We start from the raw sequence: 22167 nt of genomic DNA on the forward strand, positions 1-22167 counted from the left end.
TCTATTAATCGCAATTAAGTGGCAAGAGTGGGAGAAGTCTGAACTATGTCAGGAGCGACCAGGGGGCCAGTCAGCAAGCTCTTCCTGCCCCGAAATCAGTGAGTGGAACTCTGGCGAGTCCACTGCGGGGGAGGATGTTGGATCCTCGCAAGGAGTTGCGGCCCCCCTTGACCAGAATTTTCTTTGAGCGACAATTGTCCGTTGGCAGCATTGGTTGTTTGGACGTAGTGGGGATGGTGGCCAGTGCAAGGCAGAAGTTCAGTTGCCCTTGGGCATCTCAAGAGAGTAGGGGTGCCAACGGATTATGTCTGTGTGTCCGCCATTGCCAGGATTTTAGCGTCGGTCTGGCTGGTACTGTTTTCGCCAAGAACTGGACAACCCATTAGCCGCCCGGTTGAACGATTTACTTTTGTTGTCTTATGATAAATCAATTTGTGAGTGTTATAATAAGTCTAATTAAGTCAGAAAACCTGTCGGTTTAATTAAGCCAGAAAACATGTCAGCCTAATTAAGTCAGAGAACTTGTCAGTCTAATTAAGTCAGAAAACTTGTCAGTCTAATTAACCTGTCGGTCTAATTAAGTCAGAAAACTTGTCAGTCTAATTAACCTGTCGGCCAGAAAACATGTAAGCCTAATTAAGTCAGAGAACTTGTCAGTCTAATTAAGTCAGAAAACCTGTCAGTCTACTTAAGCCAGAAAACTTGTCAGTCTAATTAAGTCAGAAGACCTGTCGTCTAATTGTCAGAAAACCTGTAAGTCTAATTAATTCAGTTTTATTCATTTGGATCATGGTCCGTTTTGTATATGAGTTTAAAATTGTAAATATACCAAATATATTGGTTATTGCATAAGTGAAGGTATACTGAGTGTTGGTGGCGTCCCCACCCTTCCCTTTCCTTTAGTTTTATTTCATAGTCAAAGACTTTTCATACTCGAAATGTTAACTAATCAACCGGAATATACATTGCCCTGAAGTAGCACATTAGAGAGAAGCCTGACTTTTCTCTTCTAATACGAACTTACTCTTAATGTACTTTCCGTTCAAAAATGAATCAAATAAAAAGTTAAAATCTGTTGTATATGTAAAGTAAAGTAATCGCCTATTTTTTCAGGCGGGGCTTAACGCCCAACTACCAATTAGATGTCATGGACGGAGGCGACTAGCAAACATACGTTACTGTAAATTTCTTTTATTAACCATTAAATAAAATCCAAGGCCTAAGACCGGGAATCGAACCCAGTACCACAATACATATTATCTTCGCAGGTCTCGCCTCTAACCGCTCGGCTACCGTGGCGCCCCGATCTGTTGTATATGTATGTATTAAGAATGTATTAAAAAAAAGAGGACCTTAATCTATTTATTCTGCCAGTTTGGAGAAGACGAAGAGTTTGCTGTGAACGTGAGGATACTGGGGCGTTTTCGCCCCAGGATTATTGAAAAATAATAGGTGATCCATTTCGATAAAATCTTGAAAAATTAACCAACCAAAAAAAGCTTCTTGAATTATCGTGTGCAATAAGTTCAGGACAACAAAATTCCAAACATTTGGAAAATTGATTCAGTACAAGGCTTGTCTTATGAAAGAGAAAGAAATAATAAATATATATGACAAATTTATTTCAAAATAAAACCGTATAGCGGGAGAAAATGTAATATAAAAGGGTAGCAAAGCAGAACTCGACCTAGAATTCCTATTACCATTAATTTATCTACATTAAGCAGTTCAAATTATTTTTTGTTTAAACTTGAAGTGTAAACTGTACATATGCAATCGTAAACTTTTGTTTGAAATACTAGAAAAATACATTTTAGGTAATTCCTGGACTTGAGGGTGTCAGTTTTCTCTTTAAATGACTATTTAACTCTTAATCAGAACAGAAAATGTTGATCAAATTTGAAATAAAATAAAAAAAACTTCATGGTATTCACATTCAGACGTTTTGTACATATTACATGTAATTCGAAAACGTTGTTCTTGATTGGGAAACCATGCTTTAGATATCTGCATCCTGTGCTGTGCAGTATTTCATATGTTTCTTCTTTGAACGTCTAATCAAGTAGCATATTCAGAATCAAATCAATATGTTTGATGTAATCTGACTGAATGTGAAAATTATTTCATAATCTATGAATACTCAGAAATTCTAAATCCTCCAAATCCAACAATTTAGGAGTCTTAATTATTTTGTGTACAAACTGGTTCTGGAAATTTGGGCAATGTTTTGGGCATTTCATAATGTCGATGGATAATCAGGTCATTAGTTGGTCAGTATTTTAAGCATCTAGCATCTCAGTTTCGGTATCCGTCCATGTAATGAAGAGACTTCAAAAATAATTGCTTGATTAGGAATTTAAAAGCGCGCAAAGCACTACTCTATTTTGATAAGTGAATTCTAATTGATCTAGCAGTTTAAAATGTGGTGGATGTATATTACAGTCGGGTACAATAAAAATATTCCCACAATCTTGCCTTGAATCTTAAAAAACCACAATTTTTTTTGTTTCCTTTTCTTTTATTTTTATAAATTTCAACACGTACTTGCATTTATATTCTGGAATAATATATATGAGAATTTTTATCGTAGAAAGAAAACTTCTGAAAGAAGAAATTTTATTTAAGGAGGAGGTTCTGAAGCAGCAAAACTGTGTGTTATAGAAAGAAAGTCACGACTTCTTTAAAAGGCGTAGGAAGAACCACTTTAATACTCTTCTAGTTGTATGATTTATACTTGTCTCATTAATTAGAATTATTTATAGCATCGTGACCAACTTTTTGAAAGTAAAAACGGATACAAAGATAGCTAACTGCAGCTTCTTGGTTGTAATTAAGACGTAGTTCCAATAACTTCAACTGAAAACATAAGTTGTCCAATTCTGTTAAAATTAACTAATATACAGGGTGTTCATTTTAAGACAGCTCAAATGCATTTCATGCTTAAACGGTTAATCTGAGCGAAAAATGGTAGAGGAAAAATTTGTTGCCCGTCACCTCTAGTTTCAGAATATGTGACTTGATTTTAGATTCCTGCCCGCATACGCGACTGACGCGCGACCAAAAGTGAGGGTTCGCAGTTGACCCCCATTTTCATATACACCGTTTTAAAGAGTATAAAAAGTTATGAAAGAAACCGGAAACCACAATTCGATATCTTTAAAATTAAAGGTGCTAGGCCATTTCAAAATCTGGTATTTTTAATCATATTTCAATTTTTTAACTTGTTATCAAAGAGAAAGAAGAGCACGCGATAGATCATTTTTATGTATTTTTTCATCCCCTTTCTACTAAAAATATTGCCAATGCAGTAAAGCTAGTATTTTTCTCAATATCGGGAAATAAGTCGTTTTCCGAGTGATTTTTCTAAGAAAAATCAAATGTTAAGAGCTTTAAATGTTCTCAAGCATACACAAAATGGCTAAAAATGAATTTTACATCTGTTACAAACAAGAAGGTTTAATAATTATTTGGTAATTTTGGGAGAGTTGCGTTTAATTACCAAAAAAATTGGAAACCACCTGCCTCATATTTAAGTAATCAATATCTTTCATGTAAAGGATCAAACTTATTCCTTAATTTATCAAATAATGCACTTTACACAACTTCTGAAGCATGTACTGTGCCTTCAAAGGAGCCTTCTCTGGCTCGCAAGCCAGGTTAGCCTGGAGGTTATCAACTGTTCTCTGTATCTGAGGAGGCACCTTTGAAGGCACAGTACATGCTTCAGAAGTTGTGTAAAGTGCATTATTTGATAAATTAAGGAATAAGTTTGATCCTTTACATGAAAAGCCATTTTGTGTATGCTTGAGAACATCTAAAGCTCTTAACATTTGATTTTTCTTAGAAAAATCACCCGGAAATCGACTTATTTCCCGATATTAAGAAAAATACTAGCTTTACTGCCTTGGCAATATTTTTAGTAGAAAAGGGATGAAAAAATACATAAAAATGACCTATTGCGTGCTCTTCTTTCTCTTTGATAACAAGTTAAAAAATTGAAATATGATTAAAAATACCAGATTTTGAAATGGCCTAGCACCTTTAATTTTGAAAATATCGAATTGCGGTTTCCGGTTTCTTTCATTACTTTTTATACTCTTTAAAACTGTGTATATAAAAATGGGGGTCAACTGCGAACCCTCACTTTTGGTCGCGCGTCAGCCGCGTATGCGGGCAGGAATCTAAAATCAAGTCACATATTCTGAAACTAGAGGTGAGGGGCAACAAATTTTTCCTCTACCATTTTTTGCTCAGATTAACCGTTTAAGCATGAAATGCATTTGCGCCGTCTTAAAATGAACACCCTGTATTTATTTTTTACTTTCTCTTACTTTGAAAATTTAAGTTTCACCGGGTATATAAATATTATGGTTCCTTGAATGTATCTTACGCATATTCTCTTTTTTTCCATTGCTTAACTGTTTTCAAATCAGCTTCTCAAAAATGTATAAAAAGTGGAAAGTTCAAACTTAATATTTCATTTAGGTGCTACCAGAGAGGTATAGTACCAATAATATTTATTTTATGACAAATATGCTAATGTCTGGTTCTTGCAGAATGTACATCGCTTGACATGTTTAGGTTTACGAAATAGGCGAGAACGTTGCCGACACTAGTATTGGAAGTGCTTTGGATTTCAAACCCCCTAATATTGAAGAGGCTATGAAGGGCCATGTTTGCTAGGGAGGTGTGCAGAGAAAAACATTGTGAAAACCCAGTAAAAGTTAGAGTAAGTAGATTCATTTTAAATAAAACATACTAATCTCCAATATATTTATTAATTTTTTTGGGAGAGGGATTTGAAGATTAGGATGGAGAGGTGTAAGTGCTGTTTTAAGCTGAGGACCTGTGTCAATCAGGCACACCACTTTTTGATAAATAATAACCCCACATAATGAAGTTGGGATTATCTTGAAGTCTAAAAAGCGTCCCCATTACAATGAAAAGAACTTGAACCTGTTGGTCATTGTAACTGTATCTGATCCGGTTCTGCTTCCAGTGTCTCCAAAAGCTTTGCAAATCAATAGACCATACGTGAAAATTTCATGCAAAAAAACGCACAGTGTTTGATAATTTTTATCTCTTTCCAACAATGTTGCTTCTTGGTCATGTAAGGCATTAAATGTTTAAAAAAAAAAAAATTACAGAAATGATTTCTTATTCAAAGAAAAGTGTTAACAAAGAAGACTAAAGATCAAATCGTGTTCTGCAAGCTGAAATAAACTCATCTATTTGCGACATATTTTATTTTAAACTGGTTTATTATTTTAAGTAATCCATAAAACAGATCATAAAACTTCGTCGAAATTGTGGTACTAAACTTCAAAAGTGAAATGAAAAACAATGAATGAATTTAGGAAAAATTAATGTTCCAACTAGAAATCACAAGTGATCTTTTTTTTGCAACTTAACGTAACTTAAAATTTATGTAAATATAATGAATATTTTAAATCTTGTCTTTATTCAATGATTGCCAAGGTGAATTGATGACTCATTCAGCTACACTTCGTTTCAAAATGATATTTATTTTAATATAAAATATTAATAGTTATTAAGGTAAAAATATAAAATAAATGTAAATAACCCAGTTTTCAAGGTCAATTGTAATTCTACTTTATGCTAAATGGGTTCTCAAATCTGGGTCATCATAATTTGCAATTCACGCCAGTCAAGAATTAATTTCTAAATTACTATGTATCTTGAGTTTTTAATGTAGTTAATCAGTACTTTTTTTTTGGTTTAACTCTAAATCAAATTTGTATTTAATATTCCAAATATGTGTAATTGTTTGTTTAATGTTAATATGAACTGTGTTCTTCTGTTAAATTGATTCTAATTCTTTATTGTGAGGATATTCTTCAGGATCATGCTTATTTTAAATCTTTAAAAAGCATATTATACTCCATCAAAAATTAGTTTGATCATCGTCAGTCATTGAATCATCTATAAGATTTAAAATAGGACAACCTTAGCACAAATTCTTATTTTTTTAAATCTCCGTTCCTTCTAAAATATTTTCCTACTTGGTTGATCATAATGCATTTGAAAGATATCTTTTTTACATTGAATCATTTTTATTAGTTAAATATTGCAATACCTCTCTCTATTTCGTGAGATGTATTCGTAAAATTGTATTTTAAGTGCTGAAGATTTTTATCTCTAACAAACACAGAATCACAAAAAGGACATTTGCTAGGCTTTGTTTCTTAACTGAAAAAATGCGAGTCTGCAGTTTTTTTTTTATCGGAAGTGATAAATCCTATGAGTCAACTGACCACATTCATTTGTGGTTTAGTTTATTTAGTTAAGGTGCAATGGTTGTATCTGTGACCAATCGTGTGCATATAATGAGAGTGTCTTGTACATGTTATTGTGACGTATATGATTTGATTGACGGATGAATCATTCAGCAGTTCATGTTCGATCAATGATTGTGAACATTGTTTTTTTTAATTTTATTTTTTTAATGTTTGAGATATCTTCACGATGTTTTCTGTAAATATGGCACCTTACATGCCAGAATCGGGTTAAAAGGAATAAAACAGAATTTATCACCTCTAAATATAATGAATCATAAGCATCTACCAGGTGCGCTATCGGTAACCGTTAGTGGTTTGATTGATTGATTAATTGGCCCTTTCTTATGGGGCCCAATGGGTTAGAAAATATCTCCTATATGTCCAACCTTGGACACTTTGAAGGAAGGAGAGAAATCTTTACTTACATCTGATCAGATTGCGCTGCTGTAGGGTAGTTTGCTGTATGAGTTTCTGGCAGTTCTATGGTAGACAACCTGCAAACTCATATGCAACAATTGTTGCAATTGTAAATTTCAATACAAGATTTGAAATAAAGTATCAAACAAATTTCTTTATTTACATTGCTTAATCTTTAAATCATATCTTATTAAAGTTATATATACAATAAAAACTTATTTAAGGAAAAAATTATAAAGTTCAAACCATTAATTTTAATCGTGTATTGTGTGATTTCATGTATGTAGTCTTCTTTTTAAGCATTTTCGTGGGTGAAGCGTTTCCTATATGAAGCTTTTTTCGTCACAGCTAGCTTCTTTCGAACCTTCCTGAAGGTAACCCTTTGCAAATAAAAATACATATTCATTGCAAATGTAGAAAACTGAACATTTATAAATTATTTATAAATTTATTCATACATGCAGGCAATCGTCTATTAAATGCATTCAGATTTTAACTAAAGATAATTACAAAAACTTTAAGTACATTTCGCTGTTTAAAAATTTTGAAGAAATAAAGTACAGATTCTTCTACTTGAAAATTTTCTAGTAATCTTGACCCGTAACAACAGTTTCTTCGAGTTTGAAAGCTGAAATATTTAGGCACTATTTTCTACTCTCCGAAAGGAGATTGAATGTTCTAGGTTGATAAATTGGAAACTAGATAAGGAGACTTACATCAAATGAGTTCTGAGAACATAAAAAGTAGTTTTAAAATTCTTTGATTTTCCTTTATCAAAACCAAGGGTTTGTGAAGATTTTTTTCGAACTGATTGATAAAACTTAGTAAGTTTATGAAAATAAACAAAGATTATTAAGAGCTTTATGGGTTTCAGAAATTTCTAGTTGAATGTAAAATTAAAATTGAAGTGTTTTATTGGCTCTTCAAAAATCTTCAGTCAGTTTATATCATACTAGTGTACTAAATTTGCAAGATTTTTCTTGCAGATTGTTACTATCATTCAATACCTTAAATTATCATGCAATCCAATAGCTTTAAATATTTTAATGTCACCAGTGTATAAGAAGAACTCTACATCATGAAGAACAAATTGAATATCATTTACATTTAGATTGAATAGTATTTTGGACCTAAACATGAACCCAATGGGAGACGACTAGATCTTGTTAAAGGCTTTTGGTTACCTACTAAATTTTGTACTTGAAATTTAATAATTCTTCATTCCTCCTTCAAGATCCTTTAAAATAAGTGGATGCTGCTTATGTGAAGGTAGAGGTGCCTTTCACCTTTCATGTGAAGAAATGATGTTTAGGTCCCTTTACAAAAAGAGCTTTTGCCACGCCAAGGTGAACAGTAGATCTACCTGGACGTATGATATCTAACCTTGTTTCAAGAACTGCATCTTTACAAATAAAGAGGGCCATGATAATCATGACGTCACCGTGAGTCTTTAGAATGCGACCATTGTACGAGTAATGAATAGGTTTTGATTGTACTTCAGTTGGTACCAGAGCTAATTTTCTTGTTTTGTTTTCATTAGTGAACGCGTGTGAGAGATAATGCTTTAAATAAGAATGGAAGATGTTTATTACAATATCGGCAAGAGTTCGGTAGTACAATGAATCTTGTAAGTGACATTGTTTGTATTTCTGTGACCTTGTTCATCCTAGCCTTCGTTGGTTTATGTTCATAACAGTGTCACTAATTTTTTGCTTGTTAATTCGATTATTTATTTTATTTTTTATCTTGTTTGTGAGATTAGCATATGGTAGTAGGACAGCGAATAATGATATAAAATTTTGGGCGAGTTCTTTGAACCACAATAACAGATAAAATCGTTACTTCTTTTTTGATATTTAATCTCGATTTTTAGAATCGTTTTACTTTTTTAGTATTATAACAGTAGTTAAACTAAAACGAAATTCTGGAGAGGTTAAAAATCCGAAATTCGATGGAAAAATTATTTTTTCGTTTATAAGCATTGCTTGAAACCACCTATTTTTATGGAACTATAGAAAAAAAAGATTGTATTTGTTGAAGAAATATGAACTAAAAAAAAACTAAGTTAAGTAACGATTTATTTGTTTCGAAACGGGCTGTAATTTCCAATTACATTGCAGGCATTGTGGAAGGTAGTGTCTAGGTAACACTTACTGTAAACAGTTTATGTGAACAACTAAGCCTGTATTTGTCCTTCTTCCATAAGATCATTGCCACAAACAGCAGTTTTCCTTATATCTTGGTTGAATTTTTCATTCAATCTGAGATTACGATTTACATGCACTGTAGAGGCTGTTGGTTGGAACTGATTATATATTCAACATAATACAATATTCATGTAACCTTGTTCACTCACCATAATTCTAAATTCTAATTTGTCGCAACTGAACCTTACAAAACATGAATTCAACCAGAGAAAAATGATTTCCTTTTTGCATCCCAGTTTCCTAAATATGTACATAAATTTTCTAAACGGAATAAATTTTAGACTAAGTTCTGACTATTTACATATTTGAAAACTTGCAAAGAATTGTTTAGTTATTATGTTGTGGTTGATAGATTAGAATTTTGAATTCATTCAATTACTTTATAATATTGCTTTCTGGTTTTTTAAATAGTTCTCAAATTGCTACTTCAAAATATAATTTGGGAGTTATGATTACAGTAATACTGTAAATGTTTGGCAAGTTTGAGGTTTTGATTTAGTTATAATGTAGTTAGACTTATTGTAATCATAATTCTTAAGTTTCAACTCATATACTCAAACTGCTAAGGTTAAAAGTGCTTTGGAAGTATTAGTATAAAATTAATCAAGGAGTTGCGAAGTTAAGCAATGGCTCAGAGCACTTAAGCAAGCAAAATACTCATAGCATTTAGAGACGCCTTTGTATAGCTTAATGCTATGGCTCCAGGGAATGGAATTTTTTTTTAGCTAATGCAAAACAAAATATCGCTAGTATTATTATTTCCTTATTACTTACTCAGTTTTGCATAGATACCACATTCAGGAACTTTACCGTTTTTCTTTAAACTCCTTCCCCTTCTCCTTATTAACAGGCTATGTTGCACCACGATAATATAGATCTACTATGACTCCCTTTCATGTCAAGTTAGACCTCTTATATAGGTTCTTTAGAGAAGATCTAGGAAAAGTAAGGGAGTAGTTAATTCCAATCTGTCCACTGACCTCTTCAACTTCTTTTAATTCAGATTTTAAGTTGTACGATAATCTAAATAAAGGATTTTTGCGATTAGATTTCTTCTAGAACAGGAGTCTTCAACCTTTTAAGTGTTAGGAACCCTTCGAGCTCAAGGTTTTCTTGTTGGAACCTCATGTTTAAGTAGCAAATAAATTAGTTTTTCGCAAAATTATTCTTGTCTTGTAATAAGACAATTGTATAGGTGATTTCCATTTTAAGTGCGTTTGGCTTAGCATATATATAGGAACCCTAGGGTTCCGCGGTACCGAGGTTGAAGACCCCTGTTCTAGGCTATTGTAAAAGTTTTTTTTATATATTATGAACTAAAATTTGAATGATGAAGGGCCTTTTAAATTTCAATTTTTTAAATTAATATGTAAATTCTGATAATTTGTTGAAATAATTTGTTTTCAAGTTTTAAAATTTTGCTTTTCCTATTTTGCAATAGGTGATGTATCTGATTGGATTGAATTATCATCTGCTCATCAATTGGTGACTGGCGAGGCCCGCCGACTGAAAAAAGAAGTAGATTGGCGAATCCTCATGTAGTTTCTAATGACGATTTCAAGAGGTAATTTAATTTTAAATACTTTTGTTTTAAAGTTTCAAATAGTGTTTAAAGAAACTAAGGTGGGCTGTTTCAATTACGAAGACATGATGCAATCCGTTTTTATTATTATTATTAATTTTTTTTAACGAGTTGTAAAACCAAAAGAGATTTTTGGTACCTATGAATTACGCCCTATACTCCAGGAACAAGAGGAGCTGGCAGTTTAGGATAACTACTCTTGATGCCAACGTGCCTTTCTCTCTAATGCCGGTCCGATGTACTATTAAGTTCTAACTCAAATTAAGAGAACTAGACTTACCAGGGAAGTTCTTGGTAGAGAAAGGCCAAAATAACCACCCCTTGAAGCCAATGCACCACTCTATCTCAAAGCTCTCCCTATATACTCCAAAGACGCGAACTACATAGCTCAGCTAATTAAGGAATTGTAATGGTCTTTCGGTCCCAGAAAAATAAGCCAAATTGGTGAAATCTGTCAATAAGTACTCCAACTTTTTTAAAAATACATTCACAGGGGGGGATATCATGTGTAAAACCATATTTTCGTACTTAGGGAGCTAAAAACTGTATCTCCAAAAAGCGTATGCTAAGAATAAGCTTAGCTTTAATATTAAGAAATGAAATAAGTCACAGTGCCTGCAGAAATACATAGACTATTGTATAATATTTTCTTTTGAAAATAGAACTGTAATCTTTTTTTAAAAACCCTAAATCTACTTACTTTGAAATGTCGACTTATTCTTCTTTATCTGATTCAATTTCACTTTCTTCTTTTTGCGCTTCCACCAATTTCTCCTTACTTTCTTTCAGTTTCTCTTGATTTTTCTCGATCTCTTTCTCATGGTAATCTACTTCTTTTTCTAATGTTTCTTTTAACTTTTGTAACAGTTTCTTTTGCTAAATTTTAAACAAACATTGTTACCATTTAATTTTATATCTCGTTATTTATTTTAATAGCAATAGAAATGGTAGCTTAAGGTCACCTTTCGTGGTAAATTGGTTGCGAAGAGTTAGTTGTAAGTATTACAAGACTGATTGATTGTGAGTTGTTTGAGTAATATTGAAGAGCATGAATGTGATTGATAAATTTCTATATCTTTCAAAATTCAATATTTGGAGAGTAATGTAATAATAAACTGTTTACTAGATATACATACATTTTCAACTTTACATCTTTAGAACGCAAGCAAAATGCTTGGACACAGTCCATCGGTTGCACTTAATAATTTTTATACATTGTTAATTGAATAAAGTAATATAAACATTAACAAAATGCAAATCAGAATATATCTGAATTCTTCTGACGTTTAATTCAACTCTTAAGAAGGTGACGTTGTAAGTAGACTTGCCATAATCTCCACCCATGCTTCCCATCAAAAAATTGTTCCGGTATAGTAAGTTCTGGTTCGGGAGTCTGAACGCTGATCCCAAGGTAAGGCTAGCTTGTCAGTTTCTTAATGCCTTTCATCCTGGCATTCCAGGTACCTAAAACAGCTTTTCATAGCCATGGGCAAAGCTCCATTCGGTCATCTACATTCCTCCTATAATTTGAACCAACAACACAGCTTGCATATTGTCTTGAGTGCATCATGACTGAACGAAAAGATTTCACACCTCTCCAAAACCTCCACGTTACACTTCCAAATGGAGACTGTATTCTATTACGCCAATACGTGATTCAGATGGCCACAGAACTCTGTTCAAACCTTGTACCCTTGTACCTAAGAAAATAAAGACAGGCCACACCACACCACTGATAAATTCCAAAAACTACATTTGCAATTACCTGACTATGAAAAATAAGTTTTTAGGTACTCAGAAATATGTTTCGGGCTTACTTCTGTTTGAAAATGTGGAGGTGAAATCAAACACATTTACTAACCGGACAGTATCAACAAAACAATGACTTTTTTATATACATGCAGGAAGGAAAGACTTATGGACGTCTCAGAAAGAGCAGAAAAACTGAAATTCATTTACCAATACATTTTGAACCACAAATAACTTTACCCTGGTATTCTCTATTAAGTTATTTACCAAACATACAAACAACTAAGAAACCTTCGGTCACACCACACCCAAAAATACATTTGTAACTAGCAAACGGCATGTCTTTTTACTGGTGTAAAGATTTCTTTTTATTTACGAATTTTTAAAATTACTAGAATCACATATTCATCAATAATATTGTAACTATTCTTATATACCAGCACAAATGAAATAAGCTTATTTCCCTGTTTTCAGCATCAATTCCCCCACAATATAAAATACATCTCCAATTTTACAATTCTTAACATTATACATACAAACGTACAGAACTCTTAAACAATGATTAGGTTTCATTGATTTTTATTTCATTAATTTTATAAAATTTGTTACGATTTATTAACATTTTGAATAACACACATGCACACCGTATAACCTCCCTCACTCAGTCAGCAAGTGTAGTCCGAGAAGGCTACGTAAGTAAAGTAGAAATTGTTGCAGTAGATGGTGTTGGTTGAAAGTACTTAACCAGTCAGGAATACAATAAATATGCGTGCAAAGACGGATAAAATCAAAGATGTTACTTATGTTTGTTTTTTTTTTCATTCTGGAAAAAATGTTTAGAGTCAACAAAAGTGTGGCACTATTTTCTATCGATCCTAAGAAGAAAAGGTTTTTCTAAATGAGGTGGTTCTGCAGATTTTCTTTGCAGAATTTTCTTTGAGATGCTTGTAATGTGTAGTTCGTAAAAGGGCTCTTTTGCGTCTTTTATTGGATATTCATATTCCTTGTAATATAATTTTGGTATTGAAACTTTAAAGGAGGTATTGTTTGCTTCCTGCCCGTTTTTTGGTGTGGGTTCCTTTTGTTATTGGCCTCTTTATCTTCTAGCCATTCAGGACTTTACCGTGTCAACCTTGAAGTAATTGTTGAGCTCTTTGAGATACTTGGCTTGGAAATTTTCTAATTTTCTTGGTTGCTTAATTATTATTTCAGGATCTAAAACGATAGTCTAATAACAAATAAATCAAATATAATCCTTAAAATAAATAACCTGTATCTATAATAAATAATTTCTTTTTGTGAGTGAATTGCTTCACATTAGGAAACTGATATATTTTTATTCCTCTCTAAACAAAAATTAATTTTTAAAAATATTTTTAGAAGTATCATTACAGACAAGTTTTACCTGAGAAAGAGAACTTTGCCCGGGGGCCTGCATTACACCAAAAAAAGGCACCGTGCCTGTAATAATCAAATTTTATATACATTTGATTTTTCAACTGTAGGACAGTTGTATAAGGGTTGTTTTTAAGTATCGATAAGTCCAGAGGAATCACTCACCCCTATTTAAGAGAAGACTACTATAAATATGAAAGTTTAATGTACATCGTATTGTTGTAATTATTTTTAACATATTAAAATGAGAAATTGAACAGAATTTTAACGAGTATAATACAGCAGATTTAATTCGAAATTAATGACGCATAAGAAAATGTTTTAAGTTGAAATTATATACTTACATTTTTGTATCAAAGACATTATTATCTATATAAAAAGAAATTCATTTAAATAATTTAGTTGATAGGTTTTTAATTCAATTGCAAATTGTAGGCCGCCCAAAAATGTTACGTGGAACACATGCGGCCGCGGGTAGCATATTCATTCTATATTCTAAAAACCCTAAAACTGTTCAAGCTCCCCGATATGCCAATTCTAAGTTTTAAACTTCACATTTGTTTTCATTAATAATAATAACTCTTCAGATCGTGACGGTGCACTTAGTTCCTTAAAGTCACGACTTTAGTCACCTAGAAATACAAATCTGTAGCTGCATTCAATTTTTTTTTTGAATTCATGAGAACGTTAGAGAGAGCTTGTTTAACTAGTCGAGAATTGTAAATACTAATTGAAGTTTCCTTACTGCTCCAACAGTTTTCTCTGTCTACACTTACAAGTTAGTATATTTATCAATTTGTCTTTTCTCTGTATAAATTGATCAGCAACTATTAATAATTTTTGTCCTCGAGAAGGCGGCATGTTTCCCTGGACTTAAGCGGTACTGTAAATTGGGAACCGCAGTTTTAAATTACAGTCCTAAACTAGTTTAAATGAACTTGTTTGGGCAAAGCCATATTTGCAGCATGAATATAGGGGTAAAAAGCGGGCATCTATATTCAAAGATCCACTCCCTTCTAATAGCTACCTCCGCTGCAAAACCGACCTATTTTATCTACTTAATTATTCTTTATATAGTTATTAGAAAAAACTATTATACTACTTAATTCGTCGTTTAAACAAGTAAATAATAATTTTGCGTTATTCCCGAGGACATGTCACATTTAAATGTGATAACGGCAACAGTTTGGATAACTACAAGGTAAAAAGTTTACAAAACTGAGATAGGTAAAATTTAATACAAACTTTTTTATAAAAATACTCCTCTTCTCTTTGAGCTTGCATCTTTCCAAAAGCACCTCCAGCTGATCTGATGGTACCTCCGCCACCGCCGCCTTTGCCAGCTCCTCCTCCAAGATCGCCCAAGTGACCACTACGATAAGGAGCTCCATTACTGCAAGAAATATTGTGACAAAGATTTTGCAACTGGAAACTGTTTTTCTGTTGGCAGGTTTATTTTTTGAAATTTTGAAAACTACTACAAAATATTATTTACCTACTTAAAAAAAATATTTATTTTGATAATTTTTAAAGATTAGAATCTATGGGGGTTGGCGAGAAAACTACCATAACCCAGAGAGTCTGTTTGTAGAACCTACAAGCCTGTGCCTTATCTGTTTATCACTTTATTTGACAAGCCATCTCCGTAACAAGTAAACTAAACTGTGCAAAGATGCAACGACAAAGTGTTACATTTTAGAGCAAACTTTTTACAGGAAAACCTAAGTTTCAGTTTTGTTACTGCTGTTGTCGACTAGGGTTACAGCCGACGGATGAAGTGTTCTAGTTTTTAAGGTTTAAGAGGTAGGCCTTGTAGTGATCTGAAATACTTTAAATTACCCATAGAATTTGTATTTTCAATACAATTCTCCAATCTTTATTTTTTAAACTAAATTCTTTTTTTTTTTTTTTTTTTTTTAGATCTTTTATTGCAATTTACCACTGCAACAGTTGTTGCAACAAGCAAATACGGTGGAAGGGAAAAGAAATAACGGGAAATCATGATTGGAGAAGGCACCCAGTGGTGCCACTCCAGTAACGTGCTTAAGATAAGAGAAGATCACGAGGCCATCTTCTCTTCAATCTCCTTAGAGGATTACCTGGTAATGTGGAGGAAGATAGGTGATCTATGAGAGGGTTAGGATGAGCTGCTGTAGAGGAATGAAATTTGAAGAAACGAGTGTTAGCAAGATCTGTAATGAAAGGAATTTTGAGGTCATTATGGATAGTGAGGTTAGATACATAGAACGGAGCGTTAAGAAGTTTTCGAAGTATTTTTGACTGTAATGTCTGGAGGCGTAGTGAGTTGGAACGCTTAGTCGATCCCCATACTTCGATGCCGTATGACCAAATGGGTCGCAGTAACATAAACTAAATTCAACTTAAAATATTCAAAACTCACGTGTTAATAAGTATTAACAACGCAGTAGCCTGATCGGAATGCCTTTCTTGCTAAGATAATTAATTTATAATATAGTTACTTCTTCAGTTACATTTTCTTAGTCTTCTGGGCATGAACCAAACTAAGTTTGAAGTAGTTAGTGTTATTTTCCTTTCTCCTCTCAAAGTAACCATGAAGTTCTTTCCTTTTTTTCAGGAAATTTAGCTCTAATATCTAACTTTTCTATTTTCGATGAAAATCAAATTAGCACCAAGAGCTGGAATTTCAAGTTAGCAATATTCATAGATGCTCAACCATTGTTTAGTTTTTCGTTTGGAATTATTTTGGATCATTGTCTTACTGGTAAGTAAAGGAAAACTTTATATATTTAAAATGAGAAGCCACCCACTTACAGCACAACAACATGCTGCAAGAAGCTCAGCTAACAAAGCTTGGATGCACAAACAAATAGCAATGGTCGTGAAAACCTCAGAATGAAGTAAAAAAAAAAGTTCATTGTTAGCTTCTCGTCTATATTTATTAGATAGAAAGATTGTGCATAAGCGGATGTCACCTTTAAGGAAGGAAGGCAGGCAGAAACTAGACTTTTTTATCCGTTTACCCATTACCTTCGTAAGAGCAAGGGCGTTCAAAATCTGTCCAACCAAGAGTAGCTTGAGAATTATAGAATTTTTACTAAGCCATTACTCCAATAAGGCCCTGTATAAGACTAAGTCGATCTCAATCGTAAACACGTGCTTTGCATATAGTAGATACTGGGTAAAAATTTGCTTTCCATTGCACCGCCTTGCTGTAAAAATGTTGATTTGTCAGATATAAGAAGAACCTACCTGTACAAAAACTAGGTATTGGATATTTTGTATCAGTATGAAATGGTTCATGGGACCTTACGCACTCAAAGTATTTTTAGTGAATCTACATTACAGCCAAGTAACGTAAAGAGAAAAGATGGAAGTTTAAACAAAACTTTGAATAATGTGAGAGAAAAACGGAATGGTTTAGCTGAATGGTTAACAAATACTGGTTTTCCAACTCGGAGATCACAGGTTCGAATCCAGTTGATGGCCCTTAGATTTTCTCTTCCTAAAAGCTTCCTACGGCTCGGAGATATGTACAAATTTAACGGTAGAATTTGACTTTGAAATCCTTTACGTAAAAATGCAAATATGATAAAGGCTAAATGTAGAAAACTAGGCCAAGTTCTGTACTCTAGCGTAAGAGTTCGGTCATGAAACGGTGTTTGATAGTTTTATAAAAAATAATTAAACTTTTCTTGAATATATAATATAACATACCTTGATCTTAAATCTCTTTAAAATTAAAATTCATTTTATTTTCTGCTATAGACTCGTCTACACTAAATTTTGAGATTTGTTAAGCTATATTATCACATTAGGACTCGGTTTTAGGTTGATCGCTCACAGAAATAGAATAAAACAAAACTGTAAAAATAACATAAATACCTACAGAAAAAAATATAGTAATAAAAACTCATATATAAATGGGTACATGAAAATTTCATTAATTAATGAAGGAGTTTCTTTTTATTTTAAAACTACGGAAATAAACATGAGGTCATTTTGTAAACAGTTCTTGAGAAGTAATGAAGAAAGTTAACAGGTTGGGAACTGTATACCGGTTTTTTAATCGTCTAGTAAATGTATAAATTGGAGAAATTCCAGCCTTTGTAATAAGAAAGTTGCATACAGTAAGAGCTTCTTTATTTGTAATAATCTATATGATATAATAGTGTAATAAATAAACTGGATCTTTTCAAAAATTTTCGTGGCAGAGAGAAATCGAAAAAAAAGTATGAATATTACAAATATATTATTATTATTATTATTTTATTTCGGGTTGACAGTTAGTTGAAAACACGGAAAGAAAATTAATACACATATATTATATATGTCTTCGAAATATGTACACATACTGTATTTATAAGTGTTATGCCCACATATACTGTATAATATTTATTCCATTTCTAAGTAGCAATGATGCCAATGATAAAAATAATTTGCTATGATTCACCTTTGCATTAAAAAAAAGAAGAAGAAAAGTCGTATGATAGATTAGATTTTAAATAATTTATAATAATATCGTAGAAATGAAGAAATTTTAAGTAAAAACAATGAAACAGATTAAAAAATATAAATTTGTTTAATTAATGTAATTTTTTTCCAGAAGTACTTTACATTCAATCTGCCGAGTTTCATGTTTGAGGAAGGAGGAGTTAGATAGTTAACAGACATAACTAGAAATACATAAATTTCTTTAGTTAAATAAACCTTATATGGCCATGCGCAGGGATTGGATGCATTTGGAATTAGATTCATCTGGTTTGACCAGGTCTACTTTTTAGGAAGTTCTGCTTGAGTGAGTAGTCAAGTAATATTAATGCATGTTTGCGGTTCTACAAAGATTAATAATAATAAATAAATCTTAAAGAATAATAATAATAATCCTGGGGACAGATTAATCAGACAACTGTTACTCCACAATTCTCCCAGTTGTTAAAGACTAATTTTTTGTAAAGCTCGGAATTTGTGGAGCATCCAATTCACAAAAAAGTATTGAAGCAGTAGAATTCCCAAAAAGTATCTTTAAAGGATAACCTTAATAACTCCTTCTCTCTAGAAATCTACCAAAATCTAAAAGTTTTTAACTAGCGAATAGATACAAAAAATACATTTTATATTATTTGTTTCATGAATACTTTGCCGTTATACTGTTGTTTTATGAGATATAAGTAATCAGTCGCTTTAAATTTTAGGGTAAAGCGTACTTAGCCAACATCTGTGTTTATTGTTGGTTTTATTCATTGTAGCACCAATTTTAAAATATCCATGACCGGTTTCATACTTTCATTTACCATCAGAGGTAGATTAATCAGTTTAGTGTAAAGAATTCGACCTCACTTATGTTTCCGTCTCTCACTACACTTCATTTAATCGATCTATTTTATTGAGTCGATATTTTAATTGTTTTAATTGGCTTTCCCCCCAAAAAATCTCTAATTATTTACTTTAACTTGGTATACTGTCTGCAATCATGTACATCTATAATTTTATTTCAAATACGGTCTCATACTTACATGTTATGCGCTCAGATTGTTTCTAAAAAATCTACATTTTTGGGACTTTGTTCCACGCTTGTTATACTTGCTATTACCCGGGAGAAAGAGAAATTAAAATAGAAACAATTTTCCTTCAAGTTGTCAAAACATGATAAATAAATATTTACGAATTCTTATCATTGCATAATCAGTTCTGACACCAAACTAATATTACAAGGTAAACTAGTTCTCTCTAAATGACGTACCAACAACCTCGCGTTGGCTTTGTATAGGATAGATGCTAGCATGCACCATGTAACAAGGTGCCGAAAATGTTGTAAAAAAAAAAAAACAATTAAAATGTCACAGAACAATGTTTGACATAGACTGATAAATCACTAACGCCTTGTGTATGTAATCAAATAATTTCTGAATTAATGCTAAGTATAAGGACTAAAATACATTAATGTGATGAATAGATAACTTCCGACAGGGATAACGGTATATTCAACCTTCAGAAAATTGTATTTTAATTATTGATTAAAGATTTTAATTTATTCCATATTGGATTAATATTTCTTTGAATTATTTTTCGAGAAGTCCAACATGTTAATAAATAATTAATACTATTTAATCTATAATTTAACTTTTAAATACTTTGTCCTTTTTCTTACTAGATCACTAAACAAGAAAGTTTTGCGCTCTTGTCAGATTCACGAAATTGAGATTTCACCGAAAATTTTAGTTTAGTTGTGCACAAAAAAATCTTTTAAGGTAGGCTGAGAATAGGTTCTTTCCTTTTGCTTTTAAAAGCTCCCTATCAGTGTAATTTGTTGTTTTACAGTTTGGATGAAGTTAGTGAGAATTTAATATGAAGTTCGAAATGGGGGGGAAAAAATGTGTAATTTGGAACCTTAAAGAATCGTAGTAATTAGAGAAAGTCGTAAAAGTTTAACTTCCATTTCAATTTTCTCTAAAATTCCTCCTGCCATTTTCTCTCTTCTTTTTCTACAATTATAAACACACAGATATACAGAGAATAGAGTGTTAGACCATATTTTCATACTACGAGGGTTATCGTCTAGCTACCAAATTAGGCGTCGTAGACGTCTGGTGAAACTCATCCTTTACAATTAACTTCTTTTCCAATAAATACAAAATAGCTATAAAGGAGTTCTCCCTATTACTAATCCAAACTCCTAGCCACTACCCGAATCCGCCCCCACGTAGATGTATAAATTTTATCTGAATCATTTTCTTGGAAAATTCGATTTGGAAAACATCAAAGGTGAGATGGCGGTAAGCTTACTTCCAAAATGACGTTTCAGTATGATGGACGATTATAAACGGATAGTTTAGAATTAAATACATTTTGAACTTCAGAGTTTGAAGATTTAGTAAAAACATTAACTCGAATTAGGTCTCAAATGAAAGCTGAGTTTCATGCATCTGTTTGGCCTTTTCAGTACTTTCTTCCTATAATTTCCACAGCGCACAGTTTCAGCTGGTGGTCTTTTCTGTGGGCATTCATCCTTGGGTTTTCAATTTTGATACACTATTTTTTAAATTTTATATTTGTCGCATGACTACTCCATGAGATCAGGCAGTATCAAAGCTATGGAAATTTATCAATCTGAAGTATTATTTTAAAGAATGGTTTTTAAAGTTTTTTGAGATTTTATGGAAAAAGACTTCCCTGATTTATTCTACATTTTTCATTTAGATTGCTATATATATTTACTGTCCTTTTATTGTGTAGTATTGTTTTGCGAATGGAGTCATTATTTTTATGAACTAAATACGATGGTTTTAATTTGTATTTCTTTTTTACAATTAAATTTTAAATTGTTACTATAAATAACAGATGATATGGTTATATCTTTGTAAGGTCTTATAACCTTACTAGCAGGTGATTAGTGAAAGAAGAGTATTGTACTCGGTCATTGATGAAAAAAAATCGTTTACAATGATATGAACGCGGTAAGTTGCACATGTTGGTTAAAATCAGTGAAATGTTGTAAGTTGAGCGGCCGTTGAATTTGTGAGTGAATATATTATTTCACTTAGACGTATAATCTTTAATAAGTGCAGTAGCTTATATTCTAAATAATCTCTGTTTGGTCTCTTCTTGTTATTATTGAATTTTTCAGCTCTAGCTTCAGGATATCCAACAGTTGATATATGTGAGATTTAATCTTTTTAGAATTCTCATTAGAGCGGTAACATTGTTTTATTACTCATCTGAAACTGATTTAAAATTCATGTCTAGGCTTTTTCTAATTTGAGAAAATGATTTCAGCTCTTTCCTTACATAATTTGAAGACTTATTACATACAATCTATAATTATTAGTTTAACTTACTTATGCCTTTATAAAAATAATTCATGCAATAATTTTGATAATTTTCAGGTCTCAAACTTGTATTTAATTGTACCAATTGTGAATATTGTTTTAAACTTTTTATCTTTCTTATAATCATAGTTTTTATGTACAAATATGTATATTTTTGACCATTTTAGATTTGGAAATTCTTAATATATAACTTAAGCAGGAGGCAGTGCTGTAAAAGCAAAATAATTGAAACCTAAAACATCTATTGAGGATTTCATAAGATGGTCAATTAGCTTGGATGCACTTCACATTAAAGATGAAGGTATTGCAATAACTTCTAGATTTAACATAATTGCCCAGGCGGAAAAATCTGCAGAAATAGAATCTAATGGTTACATTTCTATTTACTTTGATTTTAGTACTTATATTTTAGTAAAATACTTTTCTTTTTTTTTGAGAATATAAAACTATGCACAATATTCCTCATAGATTTATATACTTTGCGCAGGATCTCTTAAAATTGGAAAATAATCAACTGTGACACATGTTTTTAAAGTTAAAAAAGAAGTCTTACCTGTAGACTGGAGAGAATTTAAAAAAGCGTGGAATGTTCTTTGTGAAAGACATCCTTGATGATGTGTAAATGCTGGTTGTTCGTAGAAATGATGTTTACATTGTAAAAATTAAGTTCAAATTTTTGTTATGTAACATTTCGGTGATATTTTAAGTGA

The 22167-nt window shown here is 32.0% G+C and overlaps 1 protein-coding gene across 14 annotated transcripts; it reads right to left on the minus strand.

Annotated features, from left to right (window-relative positions):
* Positions 1–5864: 5864 nt before the first annotated feature.
* On the minus strand, positions 5865–22152 carry LOC141458216 (uncharacterized). 14 transcript variants are annotated; one of them, XM_074135942.1, is made up of 8 exons: positions 22011–22152; positions 14895–15042; positions 11206–11381; positions 9698–9946; positions 8871–9008; positions 6963–7096; positions 6725–6793; positions 5865–5943 (listed from the first exon to the last, which is right to left on the minus strand). In XM_074135942.1, exons 1-3 carry the CDS (start codon positions 22061–22063, stop codon positions 11220–11222), a joined length of 363 nt encoding a protein of 120 aa, XP_073992043.1. In that variant the 5' UTR covers positions 22064–22152; the 3' UTR covers positions 5865–5943; positions 6725–6793; positions 6963–7096; positions 8871–9008; positions 9698–9946; positions 11206–11219. The 14 variants fall into 14 exon arrangements, with proteins under 14 accessions (XP_073992043.1, XP_073992044.1, XP_073992039.1 ...); XM_074135940.1 differs by lacking the exons at positions 5865–5943; positions 6725–6793 and adding an exon at positions 9073–9163 and having other exon boundaries at positions 8871–8977; positions 9698–9859; XM_074135943.1 differs by lacking the exons at positions 8871–9008; positions 9698–9946 and having other exon boundaries at positions 5873–5943.
* Between the last annotated feature and the right edge of the window lie 15 nt (positions 22153–22167).

The sequence above is a fragment of the Rhodnius prolixus genome, unplaced genomic scaffold (assembly GCF_049639745.1).
Source record: "Rhodnius prolixus isolate KJV_2025 unplaced genomic scaffold, Rpr scaffold_5, whole genome shotgun sequence".
In the NCBI taxonomy this organism is placed as follows: Eukaryota; Metazoa; Arthropoda; class Insecta; order Hemiptera; family Reduviidae; genus Rhodnius; species Rhodnius prolixus.